Raw genomic sequence first — 20,216 nt, forward strand, 5'->3', positions numbered from 1 at the left:
CCTGTGTTACACGAATTCTGTAATTTTATATTGGTTAAGAACCCGCACACGATGTGGTAAAAATATTGCACACTATTTTAGGTTGATATTTGACCCCGTGACCTTGTGACAAGCAAGCTGTATGCAAGATGGGTGCCCCAAATGTTGACTTGTACAGTCATCAGTTGGAAGTTTCAAGGACGCTTTTGACCAGTTTCCAGTCAAATCCTGTCATCTTGCTCGAGAGAAATGTAACCCAAGATGAGGTATGGGACCACCACTGTGATCCAGAGTAAACAATGGACACACAAGAGTTCACAGCCGCCCAAGAGGTTCAAGCGTGTGACATCAGTCGGCAAAGTGATGGCCTCTGTGTGCTGGGACAGCAAGGGAACCATCATGATTGACTACATGCAAAAGAATACAAACAATCAATGGAGAGCACTATCAGAACTGAGATAGTTGAGAGCAGCAATCAAAGAGAGAAGGAGAGAACAGCTTCGAGCTGGTGTGCTGCTGTTCCACCAAGACAATGCACCTGTCCACACAGCACAGGTTGCAGTTGCAGCAGCAACCGAATGTGGCTTTGAACTCTCACCTCACCCTTCCTGCTCGCCTGACCTGGCACCGTCGGACTTCTACGTGTTTCCTAAACTAAAGTCATTTTTGCGTGGTCACGTAGTCACATTTTTGCGTGGCGATTCAAGCTGTTGAGGCCTATCTAAAGGATCAAGATAAAACCTTCTTCCAGCAGGGAATAGGAAAACTGGAACATCGATGGACAAAGTTAAATTGACCTTAAACTTATGTTGAAAAATAGTGTAACGTTTTTGAGGAAGGCCGAGAACTTATTGATCACCCCTCAGGTGTTTATTATTAATAAATGCCTGATAAAATAAAAAAATACTGGTGAACATATACAGTATCAGTTATGAACACCTTAATAAAACAAAAATCCGTCATCCAACAATAAATGTGGATGATGTTGATAAATAAATGATGTTGATATATCTCGCCCATAGACAAAATGGCGAATACCATTCAAGGGTAATCGATTTTTTTCAAAATAAGCGGTACATAAAATATGTCTGGTGTGGAACCTGCAAATCAGAAGCTGATTGTACATGCCTAGTATATTACTAAAAATTCCCTGTACTGTTACTTTGTTCAAAAACAGTAAACTAAACATAATGCACATCTCAGACGTTTAGATACAATCATGCTGCATCATTTAAAAACTTGTATCTTTACTTACCTAGAACGCGATCGCGGGACCTGTGTGTTATACAAAGTGGCTCTGAATGAGTGATACGACAAGTTAATTTCGAGAAAATTTATGACGATATTAATCACGGATAGACGAGCACGTCTACGTGATAACAGTCCTCGGTAATAAAGTAAATCGATTTTTGTGTGTGTTTAACAGTTCATGTTTCACCTAAGTCGAAGTTCGGTTAACTGTTAACAAACCCAATAGTAAACATTTGTACGTTAAATAGTTTTATTTGATTTAGCTTCGACCAACTTGTAGTATTTTAGTCACAACAACATGGCAACATTTTGTCATACAATCAACAGTTCCCCATGTATTGATCGATTCGAACTTAGTAATGACATTACTAATCACTTGGCGTAATATTTTTTTTTTACAAATGTTCTACCTGTGTTTCAGGTACACATTTACAAAATGGGTTTAATTTTAGTACAACGGCAAGCCATTATGAGTTGCATGTTGTCTTGCATGTTGCCCAATATAGAAGCTTCTGTGGTTTCATGTGCGGGTCTGGTTAAAAATTGACAATATTGGTAGTATTGTAACTCGCTGATCAAAATGCAGAGCAGAAAAACAATGTGACCATATAGAATCCTCAGTGGCGCATAAAATGGCCGCATAACTGCCCAAAAACTTGAGATGTGGTGTCCTGAAAACAATCTGTATTTCTGATGACCAAGTCTATTTCCTCAGCGTGTTAATTATCGGGATGGTCAGGTGCGTTGACATGAGAACAATTATTCTTTGATGGGAACAAAGTCACGGAGATATGCTCGTCGTATAACGATGGGGTAGACTACGATTCATTATAATTAGACACTACAATTGAAAGGTGTTTTTCTATGCAAAGGCTGTATTTACAGTTTGGAAGAAAGTGAACTTTTAAAAACGTATCTACCATTATTGCGCATGTACTGTTCAATATACAGGCAGGTGCTGATTACACTTGGATGAAGTGGGTACGACTTTTCTGACGATCTTAGTCTGGTAATATATATGTAATAATACCAGACCTCCATCGCCTCACCCTGATGTTTATGAAGTAATGTAGTTTTGTCCACGAGTGGTTCGGTGTATCCATGCTGCCACATCACCATGATTCATTTTGACGGAAAAAGCTGTATGTAGACGCATCGTCACCACTCCGATACAAGTCGCATCAGCAGACTGTATTGCGTTGCCATGAGGCTAAGGATTTAAATAAATAGGTTGAATCACTACGATAGTCGTTGTTGTAATTTTCAAAATTATACGGATCATGGATAATGTCCAGGTGAGCAAAAGAGGAGTGGGGCATGTTTTAAAGCATTGTTAAATTGTTGTTTTTTGTGCATTTCGTACACTAATCCGCTTGCGGTTGAAGCGACACTACTTGTAATGTTGGTCATATACAAATATACAAGCCTCTCATAATGTATTGATTTGGTTTATGAATCATTACATCACAACTGTGATTCCTATGTAAATATACAATACAAAACTAAAATGTCGGTTTTGCTTTAAGCAGACCGACCTTGACATCTCCCACTAGCTGCTTCCTAGTTTGCCAGGGTTATTAGTTTATATTCAGCCTATTACGTATCGAAATATTAGGCAACAGCATATTCAATACGCATATAGCCGAGGCGGCGACACGAAATTTTGCATAAGGGAACGAGATCTGCTCACCAACTTTGCGCCGAAGGTGCGACCTTAGAAGGGGGTCAGGGGGCATTCTCTTCCTTAAAAATGTTGAAATCTAGACATTCTGAAACGCTATTTCCTGCACTAAAAGGGGCAAATTTTGCTGACACAAATGGTTTCAGCTTGATTTTGATGGGGCGACGCCCCCTAAACATTTTTGTCTGCCCTGTGCCACAGCCGCTGTAGAGGTATCTTTTACATAGGGAAGGAGTATGACGGGTGTACCAATTTTGGAGCAAAGCATCCAAGAGAAAACAATCTATGAGGATCGCGAATCGCGTACTTTGTACCATCTATGCAACAAGTACAGTATGTGGGCCTATATGAGCAGAACGTAGACATGTTTAACAGTAACTCTCTGTCACATAGCTTCAACTCATACTTGTAGCAAGCTTCCATTCTGTACACTCTAACAAAAACAAAACAGTGTAGCACATACAAATTACAATTCAATATCTAATCATGGACAGTTTTATTGATATGCCAATTACTTAAGGGACAACATCAACAGTTCAATGTAGGATAACAAACTTAAATCCTTTAGTTTTTTTCCACCCCAACCCCCACTGAAACTTAATTGATAAATGTTGATCATGGCGTCAGACTACATTCACCATTAAATACAAATTGATATTCGGGCAATAGTATGGCAAAGAAGTCCATGCCCTGAAATGTGACGCACATATTTACACCCGGACAAAACCATTTTCTCGTCTTTGATGTGTTTTTTCTTCATTTTATGTTATTTTTGTCCATGATTTGATAGCCCCCCCCAAAAAAACGAACTACAAATACTCCAAGAATTTTTTGACTTCATTAAAAAATTAAATCGTTTTTGTAGGATGGAAACTTTTTGAGGTCAAACCCCCCTAACCCCAACTAAAGCAAATAAGTTTTTTATCCGACATTGATCTTTTGACGTCGTCCCTAATTTCCTCTGCTGTGTGTAAAAACTAAAGTTATGTCGTCGACATGCAACAATAATATTTCAATTCGCTGTGGAGAGGCCAACACACAACTGAACACGGGTGGCTGGAGTGTCAATAAGTCTTCTCATCATAACACAGGTCATTATGAGCATATTACCAGAACGGTTGACTGGAAGCCTGGGAAATGTGACTTTTTAGCACGTGATCGAGAAACAACATCATGTAAAGATTCCTAGGCTCCTCTGGTTGTGGACATCGCCAAACTTGTTTAGACAAGTTTAGACCACTTTTTGTTTTGAAACTCTCACACTGACTTTGGCATATAATGTCCAAGATGGCTGGAGTAAATGGCCGTAAATGACTCAACTTCATATATGTGTCGGTACGTTGGGTTGTCTTACTGGCGTACTTTGTACAAGCCCGCAGCGCTCACCTAATAAACGACGTTGATATTCTGCGGACATACTAGCATGTCCTTTGAAAGGACTATGAAAGCAAGGCTGACACTTTCACGATTCTATGGCACGCATTCAGCGCGCAAACTAGTCGTAAGCTGGCTTGAATTGTGCGTAAACCCGTCGTGACTGTCACGCTGATGGGCACGCATTCGTGAACTATTCGTGAACTCGTTGTGAACAGTGTGGGAGCCTCCCAGTTCGTGCCCCAAAATGGCACGACTTGCCAAGACAAAATCGTGGCCAAAAGTCGTGCAAGTGTCAGCCTTGCAATAGTTGACTCTCAGTTTGACCTAGAATGGGCTAACAGTGTTACCAAGGAAACACACTATTTTCCTTATTAATTTATATGCGGGAACTGTGCTTGAACTCTTCGTGCCAGTTCCTGTCAATGTGTACACTGATGGGCATGCATTCGTGAACTCGTTGTGAACTGGTCGTGAACAGTGTGGGAGCCTCCCAGTTCGTGCCCCAAAATGGCACGACTTGCCACGACAAAATCGTGGCCTAAAGTCGTGCAAGTGTCAGCCTTGCTAAAGTTGACTCTCAGTTAGACCAAGAACGAGCTACCAATGTTACCAAGGAAACAGACTATTTTCCTGATCAGTTTATTTGAGTTTTGATTTCTTCTATCTCTAATCTCTTTACTCAGGCCAGTCAGAGGCCGTATATTTAGGCAGTAATAAAAACACTATAAAGATCAGCAACAATACTAGATTTAGCTGATGTCTCTCATGATGGTGATGTCTCTCTCAAGATTATCCTGGGCTGTACAACCTCTACTTTGGAGTTAAACATCACATCTTCATTCATGGTTTGAAGGTATACAATTCTGAATACCTAAAGAGCTATTTTATATTATTCAAACGGATTACAGAATGGAGCGTGAGAATTAAACATAGTATCAAAAGGCGGTGAATCAGCAGTAACTGTATGTTATGTATAGTCATACCTGTAATTATGTTAGGTCCACTTTGTTGTTAGACAAGTAATACTCACATGAATACGAGTGGAAGTCTCTGACGTCAGGCATTTGGCTTGTGTATGTCCATCCAGTTGCAGTAGGCCGGCATTCAATAGATACTATAAAATAGGCGCTGAATGAATGATTAAATCTGATGAGATGAAATCTCGTGTGTTGTCCGTTGTTAGTGGTCGTAACAGACCTGTAATTATATCGTAATAAAAGTTCTTTCACTGTCACGTGACACAATTATTGGGGAGCCTAACATGGCCGCTGTGACAATATTGTCCAAGTATTTTACTTTTGTATGCTTTCTCGGCATGGTTATCGTGATGACATCATTGTATTTTTTGAACTACAACTTCGCACAGTGTAACTGCGACCAAGTACCTTCTGACGCTCGAATCGGGTAAGTTGGTGTTAGTGTCAATAGCTGCTACAGTTGGTGCTACTGCAGGCCTTTGTTTTTCCTCCGTACATTTACATGATAAACGTGTAACAGATAGGAGCACATTCGAGTAGGAATACGCAATCACATTGTATAATTGAGTGAGATGTTTAATGAAGTAGGTGCAAACCTATTATCGGAGATCAACCCAGATGTTATAAATGTTTGAAACTTTGATTCAAAGTCGATGTGTGTTTGTGTAGCAACGGTGCGTATTTATCGTAAATTCGCATGCCTACATGTATAGTAAATCCCATTAAACATAATGTTATTGATACCTGTGTCACTACCATGATGTCTAGGTCATATTAGTGTCATCGCATATCTAAAAGCGGGCGATTGCTATTTGCCTCAACACGCTCAAGACCACTTGGCAAAATATATAAAAATAGCGTTAACGGAATTAGAACTCTCTGACCTCGCACGAACTAGGATGACACACCTCAACGACCACTACAGTGCATATATTGCCTACAAAACGAACCCAGTATAAACTAATCACATCGATATTCACTTTTTATAACTCAAACAGGTCACTTTTACAATTTTTATAAGATTTTAACTTTCATTTTTACACCTTTTAAAAAACGGTCAGTTCGTTTTTTACGCATGTGGAGGCCCACAGTGTACAGACAATTTGACATGGAACATTAGCACGCACAATTTGCAGTTGAACAAAAGACATTTTGGATTTTCAACATATATGATGATGTTGCTTCCTTATGTCGGTTTCAAAAAACAATTTTGTTTAATATGTTTAGAACTCGTTATATGATCATCAATAGAGAGTAACTTATTCGAGAGTTTGTGTAATGTACAATCACCAAGATATACAAGTATACCTTACATGTTTCTATCAAGAACGCATATTACCAGGTGTGTTGGCAAATGTATAATTCTATGTAAAAAACCAAGTAATTGCATTACATAATCCACGTATATTAATTTTGAACATGAACGATCAGAACATGTCAGCGATATAGATTTGAAACGTCATTCACTAAAGCAAAATGGCCTCCAATCGACTATTGTGAATCTGATCTGACAAGCAATTTGACGTACATCAAGGTACATAGCAAGTTTGAACAAAATTTGTCCATGTACGATCCAAAACTGTGAAAATGTTTTATTTTGATGGTTTTAAAGTTTATAACAGTCACAAATTCGGCCATCTTACATTATAAATAAATATGCATAATGACGAACGACGTCACCTACGACGTCACCTCCTAACATATATACACACACGCAAACACACAACTCGTGATAAATCTTCAACTGACTGTAAAGGTGTGTATTAACTTGAATAAAAAGAATGTGCAGTTATCAGTGTCCACGTCTATATTTTCAGACATTAATATCTTGTTTTTAGTTTGAGTCAAACATAAACTACAGCTATATTACGAACATAACACAACTATCAGACTGACGACTATACACAAGCGCCTCGCCATTGTGCCCAACATTCGGATCAAAGTATCTTGTTATGTTCGTGAACATTTAACGACTAGACGGGGGAAGTTAATGACGAGTATTCATGGCTAGCTACAGTATAATCTGTCTGGATAATATTCAAATTTATCAAGTGATATGACCTATAACCTTTTGTGATAAATGCAAACGTGATGTATACGTGTCGTTGCTACTGGTTAACATTTGAGATAAACATTTCTTTGTTTTTCTAAACATATTTTAATTATTTCGACACACTAGACATAATGTTTTACAGGTTTCGATGACAATTTCTGTAACAATTACGTGGATTTTATTGTGTGGATGGTGACAGAAGTTGACTTAAAAGTATTAAATGTAGCTATATGATGGTCGGTTTTATATTTTGGTAAATTTCATCTAGAAATGTAATTAATGTGCGTATGTATAGTCGCATGTCGTTTGCTCGTAAATATCTTCTCTTAACTGAAATATAAGTGTTTACCGTGCGCTGCTACACTGTTTATTTCTTGTTTCTCGTGGTATCACTGTGCCTATAATCAATTTGTCGAAAGTCCGTGGTATTATAATTGAAGTAAAGGACTCCGCACTGCTCAATATTGTGAGATAACATCGCTTGGTCGGGTACTGGCCTAAATATTTGGCTCAGCCACGTCTCGTCCATTATTGCTTTTCTTCCCATCCCTGCCCTATTACCATGCAATAGAGGGCTGTGAGCAGTTTTTTATTACCTAATTATTGCTGTAACAATGTCTGAATTAATTGAAAACTAAAAATTGTGTTGCACTTCTCTTTTTTCCCACAAGAAAAGAAAAAAACTTGCTGAGAAAACTAAGGGCCGTGATCAGAGATGTCAAAGAATGGTCATTTAATAAAACCAATTTTCATTACCTAAGGTACGTTAATTAAACAATGCATGATGCCTTGTCAATGGCCCATATTATAACAATGCATATCCTTATGTTGTTTATGTACGTATATTCCAGGGAGAAACTACAGGATTTTTTAAAAGCAAATGACTACCCTATAACAGAGAACACAGCCGATTTCCTACAGATGTTTGTGGTAAGTATATAATCAAAGATAGAGGAAGAAATACGGGCGATCAATGTATGAGCATATACAATCTAGCTCTGTGTCAAACAATATTAACAGTGGATATGCTATTAGCGTTTTCATTCTATTTATTCCAAGATTATTTTCGATTCATGTGACCCTAAAATAAATGAACAAGTTTTTATTTTCAAACCAAATGCTTTCTACAATTTTATAGGTTAGATAAGTATTGCTATATTTGTTCTGATTACAGTTTTGGAAAAAAAAAACTATTCTTCTACCTCAAAAAATTGTACGAGACAGTATTACATATCACTGAATATACATTTCACTTAGTCTAATGTCCTTTGTATCATAGTTTCTGCGCCCTTGAACCTGGAATTATACTCAACCTTATATATTTCAAATATTTAACAAATGCATTTAATGTTTATTTATGATTATATTAATATTACCGACCTGACTAAGTGTGAGATCCCCACCCTGTTTTACCTCTCATGTCTTCTTTAGTAAACACGTTTGCATTGATTCATTTGAAGGGACGAAGGCTGTGTTACGCGATGTGCAATATTCTTCATTATTATACATCTGACACTGTAACGCCATAAGTTACACCGTTCCGTAATTGTACGGTATTGCACTGGGTATTTTCATCCAACCATATTAGGAAACGAGAATTCCAAATATGGAACGATTACGCGCGTAAGCGTCCTCTACTAATAAAAAACAAACATGGCTGCCCCAGGGTTTGGCCGGACCCAACACAAAGAAGTACGCCAAATCTGTACTAAATGTTTTGGATTTCGGCATTTCCATGATGTATTCCTAGGAAGAAAAGATGTATAATAATAAGGTTATTATGAGGATACTGCACTCAGACAGTACGCGGTAGCATCGACCTCCGCTGCGTGTCGAGCGATACTCCCGCCGTACTGTCTTCGTGCATAATCTGCAGTATCCTCAAATTATTTCGCCTTTAAGCCAAATGATCATAATTACTACCATTTGGTACATGCCTTTATGAACTTCAAAAATCTGTCAGGTTTATACTGAAAAAAGTAACTTTGGCGTTCAAATAGTTATATGATTATCTGGAACTGTGGTATGTTCCAAACCTTGTAGTTGGAAAAAATAAACGTTTCAGCTGATTTGTTTCTAGAATAATTTTCGCAACAACAGTAATTTGTACCGAAGATGCAGCATTGTTGGCAACAGTGGTATATTGAAAGACAGTTGGTGTGGAGAGGAAATTGATAAAGCCGATTATGTTTTCAGGTATTTCCCTCTATTTTTTTTTTGAAGTTCAATGTTGTGTGTATCATTGTTCTGGAATAACACTTGTCAAATAAATCTTTCCAAATATACATTACATTATCTTATTTAATTTTGTATATGAAATCTTTCAAACAATTTAGATATTGCAGGCCAATGTCACCTGTAACTTTTGGAAACGTAATTGCACTATGTATCCTTATTGTACTCTGTAGATCAAATCTACCTTACATTCGGGGATTTACAAATGATGCAGGGAAAAAAACTAACTTTACGAGTTTCAATCCAAGCATAATCTGGCGGAGGTAAGAAAGTAAGATAAAATTTTCACGAATTGGAATTATTTAATATCTTTATATTGCAAAAATACACCATGACACGTATTACTACATATGCTGGAATAAGCAGCAAGCACAATGCGCAAGACAACTTTGTACATGAAATAACAAATTTACCTTATGATAATGTGTTTGTTTGTTACATTTAGGTACAATTACGACATTTTAGCGTTCAATGAAACGCTAAACTCATTCACGGGTCACGTTATGTTTGCTACCATAACAAAGTCCACTCCTGAATTCTTGAATCACGTGATACACAGTACCACACTCGGCGCCATGGTACTTGACAGAAAGTATTTACTGTCATTGCAACAATTTTGGAACCTTGACAAAAAAGTGTCAACAGGTCAGTGCTGTGTTATTCACACAAGTGCCACCGATCACATGGTTACTCTGTGTTATTTTTTTGTAATCTGTCCACATTTTTTATCGTCGGCATAAAAACGTCGAGGTGTTTTTGAGAGTCTGTATAATACACCATCATTGTTGAAGCACTCTAAGTCGTTATTTTGACCAAAGAATATTTCCATGTTTGGTTAGAAAAGAATTTTTCCATTTATAGGTGTATTTATTGGATTTGTAATTTTTCTCCCGATATTTTATATTGCCTACTTTTAGTTTTGTGATTTCATTGGGAGTTGATCTGAAGGTATATTTGGTAGCGTTTTGCCATTTTGTTTCTAGTTTTGTGACGATATAATCAATAATGTTTAGCATAAATATTTTTTCGGGGCGAACGTGTTTTTTTTATATATTCAACAACAACATTCATGAACGCTTTGATTCGAAAATATAAAAATATATATGTACATATGTGTTTAGAATAATAGTTGCGTTTCTGATTTTATTTTAGGAATGCTGTTGTTTACACTTGGGCTTTCCGTCTGTGAGGAAATTCATCTATTTGGTTATTGGCCTTTTTATACCGATGAAAAAGGCAATGATCTGCCATATCATTACACTGAAGATCTTAATTGGAGCATAATATCGAGAACGGACCATTCCATGGTATCGGAATTTCAAAAACTGCGAGAGTTTCATCAAGATGGCGTAGTTAAGCTGCATATTGGAAGGTGTCTCCCCTGTTTGTCCAACAAATGATATCGTTTACTACGTGAACTAACCGAGTTGTGGCTGCGATATTTTGTTGAGTGTGGTTACAACGTTCAATGACACATGACGTCATACAGGCTGAATTTGCATCACGTAGTGGTATTCAGAAGCAGGTTATGGGGTATATTGAATGTTACATATCCAAACCTGCATTCATATTTCACACAGCTAACATCAGTTCCAACTGCGATAATGATAACTATTGTAATACATGTCACAATTACACTGTGTGTATCAGATAGCTTGAATTTGTGGCTGGACTGTGGTAAGCTTTCGTGGAGTGTTATCTGCATTGAAAACTGACACTGCGTGACAAATCAATTGTTTTTCATTAATATTACTTCAATTAATTATTTAATTCTGTCTGCATAGAGATTCTAGTTTTATCACCTGCAAATATATATTTCCAGTGAGAATAAAATGTTATTATTCTAACTATACGCATCGTTATTTTAATGGGATACAATTTCCCGTTACCATTACTAATATCATATCATACTTCCATTTATTGTTCATCATAGTGGTTGATAAGCCACTGCTGTTCTAAAAAAAATACACCATATCCCAAAGTTTTCTGGAAGACGTTATGCATTTGCAATATAACCGATTGCTGAATATTTTGATTGCATTGTGTTTTATTGGTATAAGTCCAAAACACTCACTCGAAACGGTGGGTTTAAAGATATACCCAGTGTTGCAATTTTCTCGACTTTGGCAGAAATAGTAAGTGGTATTTCTTAACACTTAAACCACACTTTTTAGTTTCATCTAGTGATCATATATAAGTCTGTCACCACTGGTAATAATACACATCCTATCACTGGTGATACTATACAAACCTTCTTTCACTGGTGATATTATACAAACCTTACACACCTATCACTGATGATACTATACAAAACTTCTATCACTAGTGATACTATACAAACCTATCACTGATGATACTATACAAAACTTCTATCACTAGTGATACTATACACACATATCCCTGATGATACTATACAAACCTTCTATCACTAGTGATACTATACACACCTATCACTGATGATACTATACAAAACTTCTATCACTAGTGATACTATACACACCTATCACTGATGATACTATACAAACCTTCTATCACTAGTGATACTATACACACCTATCACTGATGATACTATGCAAACCTTCTATCACTAGTGATACTATACACACCTATCCCTGATGACACTATACAAACCTTCTATCACTAGTGATACTATACACACCTATCCCTGATGATACTATACAAACCTTCTATCACTAGTGATACTATACACACCTATCCCTGATGATACTATACAAACCTTCTATCACTAGTGATACTATACACACCTATCACTGATGATACTATACAAACCTTCTATCACTAGTGATACTATACACACCTATCCCTGATGATACTATACAAAACTTCTATCACTAGTGATACTATACACACCTATCCCTGATGATACTATACAAACCTTCTATCACTAGTGATACTATACACACCTATCCCTGATGATACTATACACACCTTCTATCACTAGTGATACTATACACACCTATCACTGATGATACTATACAAACCTTCTATCACTAGTGATACTATACACACCTATCCCTGATGATACTATACAAACCTATCACTAGTGATACTATACACACCTATCCCTGATGATACTGTACAAACCTTCTATCACTAGTGATACTATACAAACCTTCTATCACTAGTGATACTATACACACCTATCCCTGATGATACTATACAAACCTTCTATCACTAGTAATACTATACACACCTATCCCTGATGATACTATACAAACCTTCTATCACTAGTGATACTATACACACCTATCACTGATGATACTATACAAACCTTCTATCACTAGTAACACTATACACACCTATCACTGATGATACTATACAAACCTTCTATCACTAGTAATACTATACACACCTATCACTGATGATACTATACAAACCTTCTATCACTAGTGATACTATACACACCTATCACTGATGATACTATACAAACCTTCTATCACTAGTGATACTATACACACCTATCACTGATGATACTATACAAACCTTCTATCACTAGTGATACTATACACACCTATCACTGATGATACTATACAAACCTTCTATCACTAGTGATACTATACACACCTATCCCTGATGATACTATACAAACCTTCTATCACTAGTGATACTATACACACCTATCACTGATGATACTATACAAACCTTCTACCACTAGTGATACTATACACACCTATCACTGATGATACTATACAAACCTATCACTAGTGATACTATACACACCTATCACTGATGATACTATACAAACCTTCTATCACTAGTGATACTATACACACCTATCACTGATGATACTATGCAAACCTTCTATCACTAGTGATACTATACACACCTATCCCTGATGACACTATACAAACCTTCTATCACTAGTGATACTATACACACCTATCCCTGATGATACTATACAAACCTTCTATCACTAGTGATACTATACACACCTATCCCTGATGATACTATACAAACCTTCTATCACTAGTGATACTATACACACCTATCACTGATGATACTATACAAACCTTCTATCACTAGTGATACTATACACACCTATCCCTGATGATACTATACAAAACTTCTATCACTAGTGATACTATACACACCTATCCCTGATGATACTATACAAACCTTCTATCACTAGTGATACTATACACACCTATCCCTGATGATACTATACACACCTTCTATCACTAGTGATACTATACACACCTATCCCTGATGATACTATACAAACCTTCTACCACTAGTGATACTATACACACCTATCACTGATGATACTATACAAACCTTCTATCACTAGTGATACTATACACACCTATCACTGATGATACTATACAAACCTTCTATCACTAGTAATACTATACACACCTATCACTGATGATACTATACAAACCTTCTATCACTAGTGATACTATACACACCTATCACTGATGATACTATACAAACCTTCTATCACTAGTGATACTATACACACCTATCACTGATGATACTATACAAACCTTCTATCACTAGTGATACTATACACACCTATCACTGATGATACTATACAAACCTTCTATCACTAGTGATACTATACACACCTATCCCTGATGATACTATACAAACCTTCTATCACTAGTGATACTATACACACCTATCACTGATGATACTATACAAACCTTCTATCACTAGTGATACTATACACACCTATCACTGATGATACTATACAAACCTTCTGTCACTAGTGATACTATACACACCTATCCCTGATGATACTATACAAACCTATCACTAGTGATACTATACACACATATCCCTGATGATACTGTACAAACCTTCTATCACTAGTGATACTATACAAACCTTCTATCACTAGTGATACTATACACACCTATCCCTGATGATACTATACAAACCTTCTATCACTAGTAATACTATACACACCTATCCCTGATGATACTATACAAACCTTCTATCACTAGTGATACTATACACACCTATCACTGATGATACTATACAAACTTCTATCACTAGTAACACTATACACACCTATCACTGATGATACTATACAAACCTTCTATCACTAGTGATACTATACACACCTATCACTGATGATACTTTACAAATCTTCTATCACTAGTGATACTATACACACCTATCCCTGATGATACTATACAAACCTTCTATCACTAGTGATACTATACACACCTATCACTGATGATACTATATAAAACTTCTATCACTAGTGATACTATACACACCTATCCCTGATGATACTATACAAATCTTCTATCACTAGTGATACTATACACACCTATCACTGATGATACTATACAAACCTTCTATCACTAGTGATACTATACACACCTATCCCTGATGATACTATACACACCTTCTATCACTAGTGATACTATACACACCTATCCCTGATGATACTATACAAACCTTCTACCACTAGTGATACTATACACACCTATCACTGATGATACTATACAAACCTTCTATCACTAGTGATACTATACACACCTATCACTGATGATACTATACAAACCTTCTATCACTAGTAATACTATACACACCTATCACTGATGATACTATACAAAACTTCTATCTAGTGATACTATACACACCTATCACTGATGATACTATACAAACCTTCTATCACTAGTGATACTATACACACCTATCACTGATGATACTATACAAACCTTCTATCACTAGTGATACTATACACACCTATCACTGATGATACTATACAAACCTTCTATCACTAGTAATACTATACACACCTATCACCGATGATACTATACAAACCTTCTATCACTAGTGATACTATACTCACCTATCACTGATGATACTATACAAACCTTCTATCACTAGTGATACTATACACACCTATCACTGATGATACTATACAAACCTTCTATCACTAGTGATACTATACACACCTATCACTGATGATACTATACAAACCTTCTATCACTAGTGATACTATACACACCTATCCCTGATGATACTATACAAACCTTCTATCACTAGTGATACTATACACACCTATCACTGATGATACTATACAAACCTTCTATCACTAGTGATACTATACACACCTATCCCTGATGATACTATACAAAACTTCTATCACTAGTGATACTATACACACCTATCCCTGATGATACTATACAAACCTTCTATCACTAGTGATACTATACACACCTATCCCTGATGATACTATACACACCTTCTATCACTAGTGATACTATACACACCTATCACTGATGATACTTTACAAATCTTCTATCACTAGTGATACTATACACACCTATCCCTGATGATACTATACAAACCTTCTATCACTAGTGATACTATACACACCTATCACTGATGATACTATATAAAACTTCTATCACTAGTGATACTATACACACCTATCCCTGATGATACTATACAAATCTTCTATCACTAGTGATACTATACACACCTATCACTGATGATACTATACAAACCTTCTATCACTAGTGATACTATACACACCTATCACTGATGATACTATACAAAACTTCTATGACTAGTGATACTATACACACCTATCCCTGATGATACTATACAAACCTTCTACCACTAGTGATACTATACACACCTATCACTGATGATACTATACAAACCTTCTATCACTAGTGATACTATACACACCTATCACTGATGATACTATACAAACCTTCTATCACTAGTAATACTATACACACCTATCACTGATGATACTATACAAACCTTCTATCACTAGTGATACTATACTCACCTATCACTGATGATACTATACAAACCTTCTATCACTAGTGATACTATACACACCTATCACTGATGATACTATACAAACCTTCTATCACTAGTGATACTATACACACCTATCACTGATGATACTATACAAACCTTCTATCACTAGTGATACTATACACACCTATCCCTGATGATACTATACAAACCTTCTATCACTAGTGATACTATACACACCTATCACTGATGATACTATACAAACCTTCTATCACTAGTGATACTATACAAACCTTCTATCACTAGTGATACTATACACACCTATCCCTGATGATACTATACAAACCTTCTATCACTAGTGATACTATACACACCTATCCCTGATGATACTATACAAACCTTCTATCACTAGTGATACTATACACACCTATCACTGATGATACTATACAAACCTTCTATCACTAGTGATACTATACACACCTATCCCTGATGATACTATACAAACCTTCTATCACTAGTGATACTATACACACCTATCCCTGATGATACTATACACACCTTCTATCACTAGTGATACTATACACACCTATCCCTGATGATACTATACAAACCTTCTACCACTAGTGATACTATACACACCTATCACTGATGATACTATACAAACCTTCTATCACTAGTGATACTATACACACCTATCACTGATGATACTATACAAACCTTCTATCACTAGTAATACTATACACACCTATCACTGATGATACTGTACAAACCTTCTATCACTAGTGATAATATACACACCTATCACTGATGATACTATACAAACCTTCTATCACTAGTGATACTATACACACCTATCACTGATGATACTATACAAACCTTCTATCACTAGTGATACTATACACACCTATCACTGATGATACTATACAAACCTTCTATCACTAGTAATACTATACACACCTATCACTGATGATACTGTACAAACCTTCTATCACTAGTGATAATATACACACCTATCACTGATGATACTATACAAACCTTCTATCACTAGTGATACTATACACACCTATCACTGATGATACTATACAAACCTTCTATCACTAGTGATACTATACACACCTATCACTGATGATACTATACAAACCTTCTATCACTAGTGATACTATACAAACCTTCTATCACTAGTGATACTATACACACCTATCCCTGATGATACTATACAAACCTTCTATCACTAGTGATACTATACACACCTATCCCTGATGATACTATACAAACCTTCTATCACTAGTGATACTATACACACCTATCACTGATGATACTATACAAACCTTCTATCACTAGTGATACTATACACACCTATCCCTGATGATACTATACAAACCTTCTATCACTAGTGATACTATACACACCTATCACTGATGATACTATACAAACCTTCTATCACTAGTAATACTTACACACCTATCACTGATGATACTATACAAACTGTCCATCAACATAGATTTTGTTCAGACCTATCAATTGTGGTGGTTATACAAAAACCGTCACCATTACTGATACTGGTATTATTGTACTCTGCAAACATCAAGTACAATAACGCGGTAAAACTCCACTACTCCAATAACTAGATCCTTAAACTCCAATACAATTCAGCGAGATCTCCGATCTGATTTCAGTGCTGAACAACTCCCCTATATATACCCACAGTCTATAAATAGACCATTACATCAGCATACATAATGAGTCTGGAACTTACTATAAATTTCTAGAATGTTCCATTACCTTCTACAGTGTCCTATTACCTATTCAACCAACTTCTAGAAATTCCACCCAGACACAGTATGGTTCTAGAACATTCTCAGTCACACGGAAGTGGTAAACAAATCGTATGCGACAATATACAAATGATGAATCACTAATGCAACTATACAATTGTAAAAATTTCTCATACACACACCTTCAATCACTAGTAAAACTACTCAAACCTTCTATCACTGATCTATTTACCATATTCAAGCACTCCAAAGTGTCCGATTGTTGGACATTCTATTCAAGTGATTTATGTGAACCCACCCAATTTCTGAGCAGTCCACCTAATCTGTTCTTGAACTGTCTATCCTCGCTGTTAACTCAGTCTGGCAAGAACTTTATCTCTTTTATTTTGCAACTCTTATTTCTGTACAATCATCAGTTCTATACCCAAACAGTCTACCAACCCTATGGCTGAAAAGTCAACCTACTCTGTTACGGACCTGTTTACCATCTTGATAGCGCAATTCCGGGACGATATACCCACTCATGATTTATTCACCGTAAATGCAAAATAGTCGTGCACAGTTTGAAACAGTTTGTTACATTTTTACTCACTCTGTGTCTGAACTGCTATTTCACCATATTCTCACACTGTTTATCTACCATGGACCTGAACTGTTATCTCTTCTTATACTGTCTACCTATCTATTTTTCTGCACATTCTATTCAGTATTGCCCTGAATTGTCTACACTCATGTCTGAACTGGTCATACACTTTATCTCTTAACTGTATTCCTGAATTGAACATACCATGGTTCCAGGATGATTTCCTTACCTTATTTCCAAAGAGTCTCTCCATCCTATTCCTGGGTGACCTACTTACCCTATTTCAACTTCACTTATACCTAGACAAGCCATTCCTTAACTGTCACTTTACCAGGAATGTTGAATACTTAACCACCTAATTTCTACACAGTACATCAGATTGTTGGATAGCATATCTATTCCATTCAGCCTATCGATAAAAACTTGTTTCTAAAATATCAGACTCACTAAATTACAATCACAAGTGTGTTTATAACAATCACTATAGATTCGAACCACTACATTGCTGCTGCTTGCAGCTATATTTTATATTCCACAAGCTCGCGATTAATATTTTAAACATCTTTACCAACTGTTGAAACTGAATGAGGTAATAAAGGGGAAAAATCAAACTGAGAAAACAATAATTGTTGCTATATATCAAATGTTTTCAGGGATATACAAAACAATGACGCCAACAGAAATTTTCAGTCGCAGTTAGTTTTGAATTTACAATTTACAAAATGATTATCATTTTGTTTCGCTAAACGCTTAATCAATGAAGAAAAAAATTTGATTTTTTTAAGTTATATGTTGACACTTTGAGTTGAACACACAAATGAGTTAACATGCAATGGAATTACCTTGTAAGAATGCTGTACAGTAATGTGGGTGTCACATTCTTTTTTTTCTATAACTTCCTAATCAATTTCTACCCAGATAGCCATAAGTGCCAGTTAATTATTATGCAGGTTTGTTTTGTGAAAGTTGACTTTGGCACATAAATGGTTATATCAATAATATTGGTCATTCAGCAACAGTAAACAAATTGTTAACTCATTAAAGCGATAACAAACCATCACCAATAACACATTTCCCATCTGTGTTGGGATAATATTTGATTTGAGGAGACATCAGGAAAAATGAATATTGTCATACAAGTGATGTTGGTTTATGTTTCTTTATCTTAACTTTGACCTCATTAGATCTCGGACGTAAAGAACTAGCTAGTAGTCAGGGCGACAATATATATAGTACCTACCGCCAAAATCTAACATGTATAATTTTTCGCAATATTTGTTGCAATCAAAGCTTCTATGTCAATATGTCACAATATGCATGGAGGTATATATATGTAAGCTATATTTTCAATTGTAGTTGTAATTAACAAAAATAAATTCCTAATACTCAAAATGTAGGTAAATATGTTGATCACCTCCCCTAAGCAGATTATGCTATCAAACAAGCAGTTTCCGGCCCGGTACCCGCGGAACTCCTGGGAGCTACTATGTCCCCCGAGGAGCTCCGCGAAGCTCCCGGGAGCTCTGCCGATTTCACTAAATAGCTCTTA

General features: G+C 36.3%; 1 protein-coding gene across 1 annotated transcript; it reads left to right on the forward strand.

Annotated features, from left to right (window-relative positions):
* Positions 1-5,549: 5,549 nt before the first annotated feature.
* LOC102806674 (alpha-N-acetylneuraminate alpha-2,8-sialyltransferase ST8SIA3-like) lies at positions 5,550-10,953 on the forward strand. The gene is made up of 7 exons (XM_006820290.1): positions 5,550-5,692; positions 7,990-8,079; positions 8,170-8,248; positions 9,399-9,514; positions 9,727-9,816; positions 9,999-10,198; positions 10,706-10,953. Exons 1-7 carry the CDS (start codon positions 5,550-5,552, stop codon positions 10,951-10,953), a joined length of 966 nt encoding a protein of 321 aa, XP_006820353.1.
* The last annotated feature ends 9,263 nt before the right edge of the window (positions 10,954-20,216 follow it).

Source organism: Saccoglossus kowalevskii, chromosome 4 (genome assembly GCF_978046115.1).
Source record: "Saccoglossus kowalevskii chromosome 4, keSacKowa6.1, whole genome shotgun sequence".
NCBI lineage: Eukaryota > Metazoa > Hemichordata > Enteropneusta > Harrimaniidae > Saccoglossus > Saccoglossus kowalevskii.